The 18,243-nt window shown below is 49.7% G+C and overlaps 1 protein-coding gene across 11 annotated transcripts in view; it reads left to right on the forward strand.

The window, feature by feature from the left end:
• Window positions 1-18,243, forward strand: part of FCHO1 (FCH and mu domain containing endocytic adaptor 1) — a 79,033-nt gene that overhangs the window by 47,534 nt on the left and 13,256 nt on the right. For 6 of the 11 annotated variants that reach the window (XM_077332406.1, XM_077332404.1, XM_077332408.1 and 3 more), the window contains 9 exons: window positions 2,928-3,000; window positions 3,114-3,138; window positions 3,690-3,747; window positions 5,182-5,369; window positions 7,450-7,474; window positions 8,523-8,585; window positions 9,306-9,357; window positions 10,319-10,413; window positions 12,095-12,733. In XM_077332406.1, coding sequence (XP_077188521.1) covers window positions 2,928-3,000; window positions 3,114-3,138; window positions 3,690-3,747; window positions 5,182-5,369; window positions 7,450-7,474; window positions 8,523-8,585; window positions 9,306-9,357; window positions 10,319-10,413; window positions 12,095-12,733 — 1,218 coding nt within the window. The remainder of the gene's footprint in view (window positions 1-2,927; window positions 3,001-3,113; window positions 3,139-3,689; window positions 3,748-5,181; window positions 5,370-7,449; window positions 7,475-8,522; window positions 8,586-9,305; window positions 9,358-10,318; window positions 10,414-12,094; window positions 12,734-18,243) is intronic. The other 5 variants (XM_077332402.1, XM_077332403.1, XM_077332399.1 and 2 more) reach the window with 5 other exon arrangements.

Raw genomic sequence — 18,243 nt, forward strand, 5'->3', positions numbered from 1 at the left:
GAGGTGGTTGTTAGAATGGAAAGTGTGTGTGAAGTTCTGCCGAGTTACAACTGACTTCTGGGTTTTCCTAGCAAGAGTGGCACAGAAGGGTTTGCCATTGCCTGCCTCAGCATAGCCAGGTGCATATTTAGGATGTGGCAAGCAAGGTGCATGCCCTGGGTTGAGCTACAAACCGTGGTGCATCCCCATCCATTGAGCTACAAACCGTGGTGCATCCCCATCCATTGAGCTACAAACCGTGGTGCATCCCCATCCAGTGGCCCCCTGTGTCACCAAGCCCCACCTACCCCTACCCCGTATCACCAAGCCCCGCCCACCCCTACTCTCTATCACCAAGCTCCGCCCACCAGCCTGCCCAAGGTGCTAGATACGCTAGGTACACCACTGTGCATAGCGATCCTGGACTTCTTTGGTGGTCTCCCATCCATGTACTATCCAGGGCCAACCCTGCTTAGCTTCTGATGTCTGACAGGATCGGGCTAGCCAGGGCCAATGAAAACCAGTAAGAGTTATTACTTAGGAATATAAGCTGTTTTACGCTTCCTTCGGTACCCTGAAACGGCTCGGCTATCGAGGGCTTGTTAATACACAAAAGTGCACAACTGTAATTACTTTTGAAAGGCAATGGTTCATTACCATTAAAGGCCTTGCATTTGTTGACGGTCTGAGAAAGCAGGCATTTGTCCTGCTGTGGAATGTTTCCTTGCTGAGTATAAATTAATCTATGCCGTGAGCTGGAGAGCCTAGGCTGGCCTGACCTTGTCAGGGCTCAGAAGCCCCTGGCTACTATATGGGGGGTGGGGGGGTGTCAAAGAAATACCAAGAGCCATGATGTGGAAGCAGACCAGTGCTAAACCTCTGAATGTCTCTTGCATTGAAAACCTCACAGGGTCTCTGTGAGTCAGCTGTGACTTGACTGCAACAAACAAAACAAAACTGTAATCCACAGTTAAAGGGGGAAGGGGGGGTGCAATTTGGCTGCAGCCTGCTTTGTTGTTGAAGAAACAAGCAAATATTTTTTTAAAAATCCACCCCTGCTAGTATTAAGAAGTGATCAAAGCGTCCCAGCTTGGGTTCTGTGAATTTAACAACTTTCCGAAAGGGGCATCGATCCAATGCAGATTTCCACGTCTCCAGACTCTATGGAGGCGCCTTCGTGAGGCAGAATGATCTCAGTAAACCGGGAACAAACAAGTCATCGCTAGCGGGCTTGGTGTGGGAAGGAACAGCCTTCTGCAGCGTTCAGTTTTGTCATACGATTTGCATCCGCGGCTAATATTAGGCTTTACTATCGTGACTGACGCCACAAATAGCAGTCTGGCGACGATGTTGAGGTAGCGCCACCTGGAGGCCGATAGTGGGCAGTGAGGAGACCAGGCCATGGAGGGCGGTGTTGCTTCAGGTTTCAGGCATGTGGAGAATTTTTTAAAATTTTTAAAATGTTTCTAGATCCTAGATCCACCTCCTTGCCAGCATTCTTGAGGAAGCTTTAAAAATATATATTATTTGCTTCATTTAGACCTGCAGTTGCCAGTCTCCAGACCAGGGGTAGTCAAACTTCGGCCCTCCAGATGTCCATGGACCACAATTCCCAGAAGCCCCTGCCAGCATTCGCTGGCAGGGGCTTCTGGGAATTGTGGTCCATGGACATCTGGAGGGCCGAAGTTTGACTACCCCTGCTCCAGACGGTGGCTGGAGTTCTCCCCCGATTACAACTAATCTTCAGGCGACAGAGATCAGGTTGCCTGGAGGAAATGGCTGCTTTGGAAGGTGGAATCTATAGCTTTGTCGTTCCTCTCCCCACCCCAGACCCCACCTTCCCCAAGCACCACTCCCCAAAATCCCCAGATATTTTCGAACCCTATTTAGATCCTACCTTTCTCTCCAGAATGAGGGGCATAGTTGCTTCCATTGCTCTCTGCTCTTCCATTTTATCCTCACAACAACCCTGTGAGGTAGGCTAGGTAGAGAATGTATTATTATTAATATTATTGTTATTATTATTGTTATTATTGGATTTATTTCCCGCCGCTCCCTGAACCGGCTCATGGCGGGTTACAGTAGTCCTTTGTTAAAAATCCCAAGTAAAAAAACAACAACATTAAAGCCACTTTTGCAGTGTTATTTCCAAAATTCCTGTGCTGTATCTCTAGAGGGCTGCGAAGTCCCAGCTGGCCACTGGCGGGGGATGGAGAGTAGGGTTGCCATATCCAGGTTGGGAAACTCCTGGAGATTTGGGGAAGGTCTGGGCACAATGGCATGGAGTCCACCCCATAAAGCAGCCATTTTCTCCAGGGAACTGATCTCTGTTGTCTGGAGATGAGCTGTAATTCCAGGGGATCCCCAGGTCCCAACTGGAGTCTGGCATCCCTCGTGTCTTGTGTCCTGGTGGAGGTGGCTCACCATCTATCTAAAATACAATAAAATCGTAAAAACAATATAAAAATTAGCAATCATAGCTATTTTAAAAAAGCCAGAGCATAAACCCAATAGCCTAGGAAGGGTACTTGTAAAACAGCTCTGGATACAGAGATTTACAAAGGTTAGAATCACTTGATTAAAAGCCTGGGTTCAATACAATGTTTTGGGCTGGCTTCTAAAAGGAGGTAAGATGCCTTCAGCGTGTCCAGCGTTCCACGCACCTTCTCTTCTTGCAGCACGTAAAACAGCCTTGTAAAGTAGGCCAGGAGCAACCTCCCTGTTTTGTGACAAGTGTGGAGCTAGGAAAGCGTTTTACCTAGGGCTGACCTGTGTGTTTGTAGCTGAGATGAGCTCGCATCAAATCCATTCTCTGAGCCACTCTGTTCCTTCGTCGCAGCTGAGTCAGGGTGGGTTATCTCCGTCAAAATTAGGCTCCGAAGGGAATTGGCAAACGTTTTGCTTCTGGTGCATTGGTCATCAAGATGCAACTCTCCTTCCCTCCCCAGGGCCAAAGCGAACACGCAGCAAGGCTTTCCGCATCCCTGGCTTGGGCCGCAAAGACCGAGAGCGGGATTCTGTGTGAGTTGGGCCTTTTGCCTTCCCTTTGCTGTTCCCCTGACCGTTGCGCCTGCTTTGCGGTGCAGTCCACCCGACACTCACTCTCTTTCTCTCTCTCTCCCCTGCTCCATCAGGGAGTCGCCAGACGCCGATTCGGTGGTGAGTTGTGTGCATTCCCCCTTCTCCCTAGCAATACCTAGCCCTCGAAGATTGGGATGGAGCCGGGTGGTGGCAGCTTCAACTCTTTTTTTAAAAATTGCACCCACACTAAAAGCATGATGGATCTCGGCCAGCAGTGCTTCTCCAGGCCCCTAATGGCTCCAGCTGCTGTTTTGCTTTGTGCATTTAGCCCTGACGGAGCACTTAGGGCTTTTCTCTCGTCTCTGCCAGCCCCTTTGGTGTTTTCACTGGGCTGAGCCTGCCCTTCTCCTCCGTCAACGGCAGTGCCTTTTCCAAAGGAAGGAGGCCATTCACTGAACAGAGTGGGGAAATAACAGCCCGTCCCTTATTTATTTATTAATTAGATTTTTTATAATTCAGTAGTTCTCGTTTAGGTGCAAGAGATCTCCCTGCCCTGGTTAGGTAATATTAGCAGGCGAATGATGATTAAAGTATCTTTAAAAAGTGGGGGTTTATTTTAAGTGTGTGTGTGGGGGAAACACATTGGCGGGGGGCTTCTCACTCACTGCTGACTTCCCTTCCAACTCCAGCAGCCTCCGGAAGTGGACGAAGAGGGTTTTACGGTCCGTCCTGAAACAAACCAGAACGATATCCTTTCATGGTGTCAGTCACCTCTTTCTGGAACTAGCAGGGCTGAGGACGGGCCTTGGGGGCGGGAGTGGGGATTTGCCTTGGTTGCTTCACGTGAATAAGAAGGTAAAGTGGCTCAAGATGGGGATGGGAAATCCTTTCTGAGCTCCCCCCTGACCGCCCTATTATTCTGGAGCACAATTAGGGAGCTGAGCCATTTTGAACGGGAGGTTGGAAGGATGGTTGCTTGCTCTGCATCCCCATCTCTTTGAGGTGCATGGGGGATTTGGGGTAAGTGGGTTGAAGATCAGGGCTTTGTTGATCTTTTGTTATGGGACCGAAGCAACCCTTTGAGACCCAGCTTGGTGTAGTAATTAAAAGAGGCAGCCTCTAATCTGGAGATCTGGGTTTGATTCCACCTTCCTTCTCCTCTGCCTGCAGCTAGCTGGGTGACCTTGGGCTACTCCCAGTTCTCTCAGAAATCTCTCAGCTTCATCTACCTCCCTAGGGGTCTGTTGTGGGGAGAGGAAGGATAGCCTGTTATCAGCCTCTTCAAGACACCCTCGGGCAGTAAAAAGCATGGTACATAAAAAATAGCTCCTCCATGGGAAAGGACAGAATGGCTTGTCTGGCTGCATCTCATGAGAACCAAAGGCCATGTTCTATGAGAACAAAACATCCCTCATGAGGACAGAAGGCCCTGGCTCCATCGCATGAGAACCTTGCCCCTCATGGGAACACAAGGCCAGCCACAAAGTAATGGAACATAGACTGTGTGGTGATCACCTGTGCAGTCTCCGGCTGTCCTTCCCTTTCCCACAAAATCTTTTCTATCCTCCCCCAGGTAGGGATACCAGTCCCCAGATTGAGTTACAGCTCATCACGAGACTAAGGAGATCAGGTCTCCTGGAGAAAATGGCTGCTTTGGAGGGCAGAGTCCATAGCATTATACTCCCCTGAGCTTCCACCCTGCCCCAATCTTGCCCATCCCAGCTCTAGTTCTGCCCAGGAGTTGTTCTGACCTGGATAGCCATCTGATGGAGTGGCTGATTCTGTGAAGGCTCAAGGGGGTGGCAGGTTACAGTGGATGAGCGATAGGGTTGTGAGTGTCCTGCATTGTGCAGGGGGTTGGACTAGAGGACCCAGGAGGTCCCTTCCAACTCTATGATTCTGTGGATAGCCCAGGCAAGCCTGATCTCGTAAGCCAAGTAGGGTCGACCCTGAATGGGCGACCTCCAAGGAACCCTGAGTTCATGATGCGGGAGCAGGCAAGCCACCTCCAAATGTCTCTTGCCCGGCCGCTGGATAATCTTAGGATCTCGTGGCGAATGAATGAATGAATGAATGAATGAATGAATGAATGAATGAATGAATGAATGAAAATGAATGAATGAATGAAATGAATGAATAAATACCAGGCGTCATGGGGTTTTTGCCCTTGACTCTTCCTACCACGTGAGCACGGGAACCACTTCTGCTCGTCCAGCGATTCGGATTATGATGACGAGGAGCCGCACAAGTTCTACATCCGGATCAAGCCCGTGCAGCCTCGGGAGAGAACCAACAGTGCGGCTGCCTCGGCTGCAGTGGAACAGCTCAAAGCCTCTGTTGGCAACCTCATCCTGCCGCCAAGTGTGGGGGTGAGGGACCAGGAAGGGGGGGGGTCCTGTAGACGGGGAAATTGGAGAACATAAAGGAGCTGGGTGGCCAAAGTGTGGCTTTCCAGAGTTCTATGAACTACAATTCCCAGCTATACTCTTTTGAGCCTTCTGAGCCATGCTGGCCAGGGGCTCATGGGAATTGGAGTCCATGGAAGTTTGGAGAGCCAAAGTTTGGCCCCTCCTGCTCTGGACTGTCAGCAACCTCTGGGTGCCTATCCAAAACCCCTCTGTGCAGATTTGCCCTGACATGGCACCTTCTTGGGGACCTTTTTGTAAGGACAGAAGAGAGGGCTGTGTTGATACAGACTTCAGGAAGAGAAGGGGGGGAAATGGTGCAGTGGGAAAATATTTTTCATTTATAGTATACGTCTCTGCGTTTTGCACGCCGCTTTGTCAGGAGATCCGTAAAGCAGCACTCTTGTACAGGTCCCCTTACCAAGCAGTTTGTGAAACCCATAGAAATCTATATTCTGTGAATATAATATAGTTTCCCACTGCACCCTTACCCCTCCCCCCTTCTCTGCTACCTGGGACATAGCTGGGCTTCAACACGATTTAATCCCAGGACAGGCGTTCCGTCGACAGGGCTTAACAAGCATTATTCATCACTTCCAAATCTCCCAGTACTCGCTGCCCTGTTCGTTGTGCCTGAAAGCGGTCCGCTTCACAATTTAGAGAGAAAAAGAACCCCCAAACGAAATTCCAAGAGAGGGATGATTAAATCTGGTCTCTAAAGGGCAGGGGTGGGGGGAGAGAAAGGGGAACCTGTTGGCTTTGAAAAGAAGGAAGGGAACATGTAGAATTTGAAAAGAAAAGAAGAGGAAACAATATAGAATTTGAAAAGAAATGATGTGGTGTGTAGCCCTTGCTCAGCATACATGGGTATATGATGATGATGATGATGATGATGATGATGATGATGATGATGATGTTATCCATTCAGTTGTGTCCAATCCTCGTGTCCGACCCTGTTTTGTGTTGCTGCATGGGTATATGCAGCAACACAAAACCAACTTGCAGGCCGAGGAGGGTGGGGTGGGGTGGGGTGGGGGTTGCTGTGGCCAAGGCCACACAATTCCAGGAATGTTGGAAATGTGGTTTCTAGTGGCCAGAGGTGATTCCAAACAGAAATGGTGACCGATCTCTTTTGGAATGTACTGATTCCTTCTGAATGGCCCTAGGAATCCACTGAATTTTCACAGCACTATGGGAATGCATAGTATTTCTGTCTGAGCTTTGAGACATGGTTAAAGGAAGAACGATTGGTTGCTTACGTCCAAATGGAGGAGAGTATTGGCCACTTAAATGTCCACAGAAATGTATTGAGGCCGTGGGAGGAAAACTGATTGGGACCAGGATCCCCTTTTAGACAGCTTGGTTTAGTGGTTAAGAGTGGCAGCTTCTAATCTGGCAAACTGGGGTTGATTCCCCACTCCTCCACATGCAGCTGCCTGGGTGACCTTGGGCTCATCACAATCCTGCTAGTGCTGTTCTGACCAAGCAGTCTTGTCAGAGCTCTCTCAGTCTCACCTCACAGGGTGTCTGTGGTGGGGAGAGGAAGAGAAGGTGATGGTAAGCCCCTTTGAGACGCCTGGTAGTGGAAAGTGGGGTATAAAAAATCAGCTCTCCTCATCCTCCTCCATGCTTACCAAGAAAACCCCCTTCTCCCGAGATCTAGGGTTAACACCCTGGTTGGGCCACATCACTTTTGACGCTAGTGTCACCAACAGACCCAGAGTAAAACATCCTGTCCTGTTAGTGGAGGTTTGGTTCGATTTTCTTTGCCAGGTGGTGTTCATGCCACGGAAACCTTCAAAGACCCATTTCTATACCACGTTCTTCTATTTAAGGGATAGGTCCATTTTTCTCCAGGCCTGATGGCAACCCTGCTTATGCTGCTCATTCCCCTTCCTTTCTTCAGTGGCTTGTGCAGTTGGATAACCAGAGCCGGAGGGAGGAGAGGGGAGAGAAGGGCTTGGTTATTCTCGGCAGCTGACTACATGTGGGGGAACTGTCTCTTTCCCCCCCTCTTAACTCTCTTTCCTTTTGCCTTCCACAGTGCACCATGAAAAGGCATTCGTCTAGTAAGTAATTCATCCCACCCGGATTTGCTTGGTGTGTATATGTGAGGGAAGGATGGAGAAGGAGCCACCTGTGGTCAAGGGGGTGAAATGGGCTTGGGGCAGTGGTGTTGGGCTGCGGGGAGGGTCAGACAGATTTTACAGGAGTCTCCTACCTTTTGGGCCTTCAGACACCTTTGGAATTCTAATGCAAGTCACAGAGAGCCAGCTTGGTGTAGTGGTTAAGAGCAGCAGCTTCTAATCTGGTGAGCTGGGTTTGATTCTCTGCTCCTCCACATGCAGCCAGCTGGGCGACCTTGGGCTTGTTACGGTGCTGTTCTGATCAAGCAGTTTCTGTCAGAGCTCTCTCAGCCTCACCTGCCTCACTGGGTGTCTGTTGTGGGGAGAAGGGAAGGAGATTGTAAGCCACTTTGAAACTCCTTTGGGCAGTGAAAAGCGGGGTATGCAAACCAATTCTTCTTTTTCTTCTCCTTCAATGGCCCCAATCACAAAATGGCTACCACAGTAGGTGGGTCTACTTAGAATGGCAGCCATCTCCACGGGCTCAGCTGAAGGCCTTTCATATCATCTGCTACCTAATCCATTCAACTAGAGAGAACAGGAATTGAACCGGGGACCTTCTGCATTCTGAGCAGATGATCTACCTCTGAGCCACAGCCACCCCCAATCTGCACTGTTCTGCTGGCTGACAGGAAAAGTAGATTTTTGCTCATGAACATACAAAATTGCCTTTGAATGTTTCAGACCTTTGGTCCTTGCTGCCTTAACTGGAGTGGCTCTCCAGAGACACAGGCAGAGGAAGATCTCCCTCCCAAGCTAGAGGATGATAGGAATTGAATCCAGGGCCTTCTCCATGCAAAACACACATCTTGTTTTCCCTGCACTCAGACCTACTCTTTGTTGTTTCCCACATTTGATGGAAGCTGGAACAATATCAAGGCTCCTTGTGGGCATGAGTTAGGAAGGAGATGGGACCCGACCTCAGTTAAGGAGTCAGTTCTGGGTGTCTGGCTCTGGGTGGGTCCTGACCTCTAATCTCTTCCTCTTGTAGGGCACTTGAGAACTCTTGCCTCTGCAGCTGTGGAAACGGATTCTGATACGCCCCCAGCTCCAGGTGAGCGAGGACAGTAATCCAGGACTCAGAGAAGCCAAAGGAGGGCAAAGCCTCAGTTCTTTTTCTGAGGGAGTAATTGTCATATTTGTCTGGCTGCAGCTTTGAGCTCTTGGACAAGTAACACTTGTGTTTCTGTAGTCCAGGGGTCCCTAACGTTTTTAAGCCTGTGGGCACGTTTGTAATTTTGAGAGGGGGTGGTGAACACCACCCCAAAATGGCTGCCACAGAAGGCGGAGCTGAACCCAAAATGGCTGCCACAGAAGGCGGAGCCAAACCTAACATGTCTGCCACAGGAGGCAGAGCTGAATGGAATACCACCCTCCTCACAACTCCAGGGTACAAGGAAAGCTTGAACAGGAAATGGAACCACACAATGACTAAGAAAATCCCAGGTGCTTACTAGTTGTGCTGATCCTCCAGTAGAAGATCCTTTCATTTAATGAGAATAGCCAATAACAAGCTGTGTCTTATAATGCCCCCACCCACTGTCTGAAAAGCTTCACAAGTACTAAAGGAAGTAATGTTGGACATCTTTTATTTTTATTTATTTGTTTGTTTGTTACATTTATCTTTGGGTACCATGTTGGGGAGCTCTGCTCTAGCCTCCTGCAGAATCTTCTACTTGCGATCTGGATCTTGGTCTCCTCTTTGCAACTACTGGGAGGGGGGTATGGCTGAGCATTTGCATCCCAAAGCTTATTTAAACTCATTTCCCTGCAGGGGACAAATTGGGAAAATTGCAGACCTCCCGCCTTGCCAACCGGACAAACAGGTAATTGTGTGGCCTGGATCCTCCGTTTCAGTTCTGAGGGCAACAAAAGCTCCGTACGTGAAACACTTTCTAGTTAAAGCATTTGAAGCTGCTGTTTTACGGAGTCCTGTGCTCTGCGACGTTAAGGAGGGACGATATTTCCACGATCGTGGGGCCATCACTATAAAGGCCCTGCCTCTGCTGGCTCCAGTTCTCAAACACGACCTGATTGAAGAATGCAGCTGGGATGGGGGCTCCAATTGCTGCCTCTCTGTCTCTATGTTCTTGTTTGGTTTAATGGATACCATTCACAAGGGGCAGGGTAGTTTGTGCCTGCAGGTGAGTCTGGAACTTGGGAGTGAGTGTGCTTTACGAGTGGGAGGGGGCTGGTGAGGGAAAGGATGGAAAGTAACAGCTTGAGGAAGCCTCTTTCCTTTCCCTCCAGCTGCTAGAGAGCTCCATCCTTGCCCCTCTGCGGCTTTTGAAGACGGTGTCAGCACTGTTCCCATGTACTGCTGTATTTTGTTTTAGTCATAAGGACTAGCAACTTGCTTTAAAGAATTTGCGGATAACGCCCCCCTCCTGAAAACTGGACTCTTTACCAGGCACTATTTTACATGAAAGCTGCAAATACGTACTTGTTTCCTAATTAAAATTATGTTTTTTAAAACTTCCATTGGCTTATTTGTGTAGCATAATATATTGCTGTCATTTCCCAAAATTTCAGTTTGCAGTTTTGTCAGTCAATCAACAAACCTCCCCCCCAACCTAAACCCCCAAAGAGCACTTAAATCTAGTGATCTCTGGCCTCAGAGAAATCAAACTGGCCTCGACCACGGCCAGGGCTATCACCAAGAAGTCCCTGCTTCTCACCTGGCATCTGCAAGGGTTAGGACTTGAATCTTCCCATTTAGGTGTGGATAAAGATTCTGCCCCACAGAGAACTGAGGTGCGTGTTTTTTCCCTCTCTCTCCTTTTCAAGTTGTGATGACAAAGTTCCTGAACCTGATGCCCTGCCCGTCAGCGCACTGTTTGGACCTCCGCTGGAATCTGCTTTTGAGAATGACGATTTCTCAGGTAGGATAGGCCAGTCTTACAGGTGTGTGGGTGATGTGGCCACTTCTTCTTTCTTCACAGAAGATCAAGAGTGATTGGTGCATCTCCTGGTCCGTGGGTTGCCTCTGGACATCTCCTGCTATTACAGAGGATCTTCCAGTGACCGAGATCAGTTCCCCTAGGACAAATGACTTTAGGTTGTGGCCTTGAGGGCATAATGCTCCACTGAGGTCCCTTCCCTCCCCAAGCTCCACCCCTCAAATCTTCAGGAGTACCGGATTAGGTTCAAGGTGTTGGTTTCTACCTTTAAGGCCATTTGTGGCCTGGGCCTGGCGTAGCTGAGGGACCTCCTCTCCTGTACCCCCAGAATAACATTGTGCTCTGCTGGTTCCAACAGGCTAGTGGTCCCCGGGCCACGAGAGGTACACCTGGCCTTGACCAGGGCCAGGGCTTTTCTGGTTCTGGCCCCTACCTGACAGGCCCTATCAGAGTTTACTTAGTTCTGCAGGGCCTGTAAAATAGAGCTCTTCCACCAGGCACTTGGTTGAGGCTGGGTCGCCAGGAACATCCCCCTACACACCTTTGAAACACTTTCTTCTTTACCATTTTGTTCTGGCAACTAATTGGGGGAGCGATGCGGGTGAGATAGGAATTATGGGATGCTAATTTTGGAGAATTTACAGAGCCATTTTTAACTATGTTGATTTTATTTGATATATAGCACCCCGAGACAGCAGGGCCTAGAGGGGCAGTCCTGTAAATCCAATTATAAACAAACAAACAAATAAATAAATGTAAATATTTCCCAACCCAGAGCTGGCAACCATACCTGGCACCCAAGGCTGTAGGTCCAGGCCACGTGGTGTGTGTGTGTGTGTGTGTGTGTGTGTGTGTGTGTGGCTATCTTAGATGTTTAGAGGCATACAGAGACTGACAGAAGTCCTGGGCAGCTGCATTCTGCAGGTCAGACCATCTAGGCCTGGACTGTCTACTGGGTTGGCAGCACTTCTGCCGAGGGGGGCCTTTCCCCAACCCCGAATTCCATTAAGTCGAGTCGCCGGTGATTGAACCTGGGACCTTCTGCATGCAAAACCAGGAATGCCATTGCTGTGCTTTTGAGTATGATGATTTCTCAGGTAGGATAGGCCAGTCTTACAACTCCAATTGCCCAATTGCCTTTGACCTCAATGGTGTCCCCCTCCTGCCTGCAAGGCCTGCCATCGCTCAGATTCTCCTTTGGTCTGTCCTGAACATGGTCCAGGGTTGGCCCTCCTTAGGGCACCGTCTTGACTACAGATCAGTCCTGCCTCCCTCAGTGTTTTGGGGGAAGGAATTGTTCAAGAGTCAGGATTTTAAAAAGCCTTGAATATGTAAAAGATTAAATAATGGGAATGAACGTTTTCCAAACTGGCAAAGAGAGCCTGGTGCATTCTCTATGCCTCTGAAATGTGGGTTTTCTAATTCTGGCCTTGTTGTTTATCTTCTGCCCACCAAACTCACGCCGGAATATATTATGATGTTAATTTTTTGAAAAATTCCACAGGAAAGCTGATCGGTATCTGAGAAAGCACGTTTATAGGCTAGATAGCTCATGAGTTTGTTACTGTTTACATTTCTTACGGTTGCTCTCAATATGAGATGTCTTTCCCTATGCAAGTGCCTTTTTGTAACTATGCGTCTCCCCTTTCGTCTCTCCCTGCAGCTCCCCGGTCGTACCTCCTGACTTCTAGCCCGTCCCCCTTTTCCTCCTCGTCTCCCGAGAACGTGGAAGACTCCGGATTGGACTCACCATCTCACCCAGCCACTGGGGCCTTCCCAGATTCCCGTCTGTGGAGCCCACGGCCCTGCACTCCACAGAGCCCTCTCGGCAAGCGGTCTTTGAAGAGCTCCTTGAGTCTCCGTGGCAGCCGCCGTGGCCTGTTGGCTGAGGATGGGCCCAATCCTTGGCTGCCTCAGCCTACATCCCAAGATCTCCCCTGTTTTGCTTCGGATCCTGACTGGGCGGATTCTGTATCGGCCTGGCCTGTGGCGGCTCACAGCAATTCCACCTGCCAGCGAGAAGCGTCCTCTCCTGACCCGTTCTCCTTGGAGGGTGCTGTCAGCAACCGGCGGCCCTGGCCAGTGAGGCCTCGCAGCCCAGCCTCGGACTGCCCCCCTCGGGTGTGTGAACGTGACAGCTGCCTCTCGTCCAATTCAGCGTCCTCTTCATCCTCCTCTCCAGCACCCCCCAGCAGTGGTGACTCCACCAGTCCCTCCCCGTGGGCCCCACGGTGCCGAGACTCAGAAAATGGGACACCAGGTATTCCCGAAGTGTCATCTGAACCGAGTAAGGACAATTGGGGTGTGTTGTTTTAAATTATGTGCATGTTGGGGGTCTAAATGATAGTGTGGAGACGGGGGAGAAGGGTAATGGGGGGGATCTATACGTGCAGGTGTGGAGGAATGAGATGTCTTTCCCCATACAAATGCAATTCTGTCCCAAACTCTCCATCTCCCCTTGTATCTTCTGCAGCTCCCCGATCGTACCTTCTGGCCCAAGGGAGCTAGCAATCACATCTCCTTTCAGACCGCTTGTGAAATGCACAAATTTCTCCTTATTTTCCTATTAAGCACACACTTTCCTTATTTTATTTACAGTATTAATATCTTGCCTTTCTGTCCATTAAAGGCCACTGAGGCAGCGCATAATTAAAACAAGCATAATAAAAGACATGATAGATCCAATTAAAAGAGCTAGAAATCTGTAACTATCTGTAACTATGAGTATATAAATAAAAGGGGTAAGGGTTCCTGGGAGGAGTTTGGTGTTAATGGATATGGGCCAATCAGGTCTCATTGGAGCCTATACACCTCTGCTTGGTAATCTACCCAGTGGTTGTCCAATCAGATTAGAAGTCCCGCCCATTAATCGTCTCTTCACAGTTCTGCTACTTTGTCGAAGTCCCTGGTTAGTTGGGGGGGGGGGGGAACGGATGGACGGAGTGCCCCTCAGTGCCTCCCCTCCTGCCCCGAAAAGGCCCACCAAAGCCTCCACAGGCCATTTGTGGGTGGCGGAATGGGGCACGATCTGTCCCCCAGCGCTTTCCCCCCTGCCCCAGAAAGGACAGCCAAGGCCTCTCCAGGCCTTGTCTGGCCTGGCTGGGGAGGGGGGTTGGCCTAGCACCGTTGTATTTAGAAATGCAATGGGCTTTCCTGCTAGTACATGTATAAAACACAGAATAGATTACGCTGGCTCAGACTGAAAGGGTCAGTTTCCAGATTCTTTGTCTGACCCCCCACCCCCCGGCACTCGGACATCTAACCTTTCAGATCCTTTCCTGCACTGGAAGTCCTGGGCGGCTAAACATCGTATTAGAGACTGCAATGTCAAATTGATGGGCTGGCCAAGAAAGCATTGCATGAATTGAAAGAATGCGGCAGATTTTCTCTCATTTCTAAAAACCCAGGTATTTAAAAACCCACAGGCAGCAGGTGCCATGTCAGAAAGGCCAGCCTTCCCCTCCTATGTGAGAAATGTGAGTGCCTCTTCCATAGGTGGCAGTTGCTTTCTTAGAAGAAGCTCTCCTTATTTTCTCATGGTGAGGCGGGAATGCCTCTTCTGACACCGTGTTTTTATGAATAATGTAAGAACTCCTTCCCCGTAGATGGCAGAGTCCGCCTTAGAAGAGGCATTCCTCCTTCTCTCTCAGGCAGGTGGGAATGCCTCTTCTGACACCGTGTTTTTATGAATAATGTAAGAACTCCTTCCCCGTAGATGGCAGAGTCCGCCTTAGAAGAGGCATTCCTCCTTCTCTCTCAGGCAGGTGGGAATGCCTCTTCTGACACAGTGTTTTTATGAATAAGGCAAGAACTCCTTCCCCGTAGATGGCAGAGTCCGCCTTAGAAGAGGCATTCCTCCTTCTCTCTCAGGCAGGTGGGAATGCCTCTTCTGACACCGTGTTTTTATGAATAAGGCAAGAACTCCTTCCCCGTAGATGGCAGAGTCCGCCTTAGAAGAGGCATTCCTCCTTCTCTCTCAGGCAGGTGGGAATGCCTCTTCTGACACAGTGTTTTTATGAATAAGGCAAGAACTCCTTCCCCGTAGATGGCAGAGTCCGCCTTAGAAGAGGCATTCCTCCTCCTCTCTCAGGCAGGCGGGAATGCCTCTTCTGACACCGTGTTTTTATGAATAAGGCAAGAACTCCTTCCCCGTAGATGGCAGAGTCCGCCTTAGAAGAGGCATTCCTCCTTCTCTCTCAGGCAGGTGGGAATGCCTCTTCTGACACCGTGTTTTTATGAATAAGGCAAGAACTCCTTCCCCGTAGATGGCAGAGTCCGCCTTAGAACAGGCATTCCACCTCCTCTCTCAGGCAGGTGGGAATGCCTCTTCTGACACCGTGTTTTTATGAATAATGTAAGAACTCCTTCCCCGTAGATGGCAGAGTCCGCCTTAGAAGAGGCATTCCTCCTTCTCTCTCAGGCAGGTGGGAATGCCTCTTCTGACACAGTGTTTTTATGAATAAGGCAAGAACTCCTTCCCCGTAGATGGCAGAGTCCGCCTTAGAAGAGGCATTCCTCCTCCTCTCTCAGGCAGGCGGGAATGCCTCTTCTGACACCGTGTTTTTATGAATAAGGCAAGAACTCCTTCCCCGTAGATGGCAGAGTCCGCCTTAGAAGAGGCATTCCTCCTTCTCTCTCAGGCAGGTGGGAATGCCTCTTCTGACACCGTGTTTTTATGAATAAGGCAAGAACTCCTTCCCCGTAGATGGCAGAGTCCGCCTTAGAAGAGGCATTCCTCCTTCTCTCTCAGGCAGGTGGGAATGCCTCTTCTGACACCGTGTTTTTATGAATAAGGCAAGAACTCCTTCCCCGTAGATGGCAGAGTCCGCCTTAGAAGAGGCATTCCTCCTTCTCTCTCAGGCAGGTGGGAATGCCTCTTCTGACACCGTGTTTTTATGAATAAGGCAAGAACTCCTTCCCCGTAGATGGCAGAGTCCGCCTTAGAAGAGGCATTCCTCCTTCTCTCTCAGGCAGGTGGGAATGCCTCTTCTGACACCGTGTTTTTATGAATAAGGCAAGAACTCCTTCCCCGTAGATGGCAGAGTCCACCTTAGAAGAGGCATTCCTCCTTCTCTCTCAGACAGGTGGGAATGCCTCTTCTGACACAGTGTTTTTATGAATAAGGCAAGAACTCCTTCCCCGTAGATGGCAGAGTCCACCTTAGAAGAGGCATTCCTCCTTCTCTCTCAGGCAGGTGGGAATGCCTCTTCTGACACAGTGTTTTTATGAATAAGGCAAGAACTCCTTCCCCATAGATGGCAGAGTCCACCTTAGAAGAGGCATTCCTCCTTCTCTCTCAGGCAGGTAGGAATGCCTCTTCTGACACCGTGTTTTTATGAATAAGGCAAGAACTCCTTCCCCGTAGATGGCAGAGTCCACCTTAGAAGAGGCATTCCTCCTTCTCTCTCAGGCAGGTGGGAATGCCTCTTCTGACACCGTGTTTTTATGAATAAGGCAAGAACTCCTTCCCCATAGATGGCAGAGTCCACCTTAGAAGAGGCATTCCTCCTTCTCTCTCAGGCAGGTAGGAATGCCTCTTCTGACACCGTGTTTTTATGAATAAGGCAAGAACTCCTTCCCCGTAGATGGCAGAGTCCGCCTTAGAAGAGGCATTCCTCCTTCTCTCTCAGGCAGGTGGGAATGCCTCTTCTGACACCGTGTTTTTATGAATAAGGCAAGAACTCCTTCCCCGTAGATGGCAGAGTCCGCCTTAGAAGAGGCATTCCTCCTTCTCTCTCAGGCAGGTGGGAATGCCTCTTCTGACACAGTGTTTTTATGAATAAGGCAAGAACTCCTTCCCCGTAGATGGCAGAGTCCGCCTTAGAAGAGGCATTCCTCCTCCTCTCTCAGGCAGGCGGGAATGCCTCTTCTGACACCGTGTTTTTATGAATAAGGCAAGAACTCCTTCCCCGTAGATGGCAGAGTCCGCCTTAGAAGAGGCATTCCTCCTTCTCTCTCAGGCAGGTGGGAATGCCTCTTCTGACACCGTGTTTTTATGAATAAGGCAAGAACTCCTTCCCCGTAGATGGCAGAGTCCGCCTTAGAACAGGCATTCCACCTCCTCTCTCAGGCAGGTGGGAATGCCTCTTCTGACACCGTGTTTTTATGAATAATGTAAGAACTCCTTCCCCGTAGATGGCAGAGTCCGCCTTAGAAGAGGCATTCCTCCTTCTCTCTCAGGCAGGTGGGAATGCCTCTTCTGACACAGTGTTTTTATGAATAAGGCAAGAACTCCTTCCCCGTAGATGGCAGAGTCCGCCTTAGAAGAGGCATTCCTCCTCCTCTCTCAGGCAGGCGGGAATGCCTCTTCTGACACCGTGTTTTTATGAATAAGGCAAGAACTCCTTCCCCGTAGATGGCAGAGTCCGCCTTAGAAGAGGCATTCCTCCTTCTCTCTCAGGCAGGTGGGAATGCCTCTTCTGACACCGTGTTTTTATGAATAAGGCAAGAACTCCTTCCCCGTAGATGGCAGAGTCCGCCTTAGAACAGGCATTCCACCTCCTCTCTCAGGCAGGTAGGAATGCCTCTTCTGACACAGTGTTTTTATGAATAAGGCAAGAACTCCTTCCCCGTAGATGGCAGAGTCCGCCTTAGAAGAGGCATTCCTCCTCCTCTCTCAGGCAGGTGGGAATGCCTCTTCTGACACAGTGTTTTTATGAATAAGGCAAGAACTCCTTCCCCGTAGATGGCAGAGTCCGCCTTAGAAGAGGCATTCCTCCTCCTCTCTCAGGCAGGCGGGAATGCCTCTTCTGACACCGTGTTTTTATGAATAAGGCAAGAACTCCTTCCCCGTAGATGGCAGAGTCCGCCTTAGAAGAGGCATTCCTCCTTCTCTCTCAGGCAGGTGGGAATGCCTCTTCTGACACCGTGTTTTTATGAATAAGGCAAGAACTCCTTCCCCGTAGATGGCAGAGTCCGCCTTAGAAGAGGCATTCCTCCTTCTCTCTCAGGCAGGTGGGAATGCCTCTTCTGACACCGTGTTTTTATGAATAAGGCAAGAACTCCTTCCCCGTAGATGGCAGAGTCCGCCTTAGAAGAGGCATTCCTCCTTCTCTCTCAGGCAGGTGGGAATGCCTCTTCTGACACCGTGTTTTTATGAATAAGGCAAGAACTCCTTCCCCGTAGATGGCAGAGTCCGCCTTAGAAGAGGCATTCCTCCTTCTCTCTCAGGCAGGTGGGAATGCCTCTTCTGACACCGTGTTTTTATGAATAAGGCAAGAACTCCTTCCCCGTAGATGGCAGAGTCCACCTTAGAAGAGGCATTCCTCCTTCTCTCTCAGACAGGTGGGAATGCCTCTTCTGACACAGTGTTTTTATGAATAAGGCAAGAACTCCTTCCCCGTAGATGGCAGAGTCCACCTTAGAAGAGGCATTCCTCCTTCTCTCTCAGGCAGGTGGGAATGCCTCTTCTGACACAGTGTTTTTATGAATAAGGCAAGAACTCCTTCCCCATAGATGGCAGAGTCCACCTTAGAAGAGGCATTCCTCCTTCTCTCTCAGGCAGGTAGGAATGCCTCTTCTGACACCGTGTTTTTATGAATAAGGCAAGAACTCCTTCCCCGTAGATGGCAGAGTCCACCTTAGAAGAGGCATTCCTCCTTCTCTCTCAGGCAGGTGGGAATGCCTCTTCTGACACCGTGTTTTTATGAATAAGGCAAGAACTCCTTCCCCATAGATGGCAGAGTCCACCTTAGAAGAGGCATTCCTCCTTCTCTCTCAGGCAGGTAGGAATGCCTCTTCTGACACCGTGTTTTTATGAATAAGGCAAGAACTCCTTCCCCGTAGATGGCAGAGTCCGCCTTAGAAGAGGCA

Source organism: Paroedura picta, chromosome 4, assembly GCF_049243985.1.
Source record: "Paroedura picta isolate Pp20150507F chromosome 4, Ppicta_v3.0, whole genome shotgun sequence".
Classification (NCBI taxonomy): Eukaryota; Metazoa; Chordata; class Lepidosauria; order Squamata; family Gekkonidae; genus Paroedura; species Paroedura picta.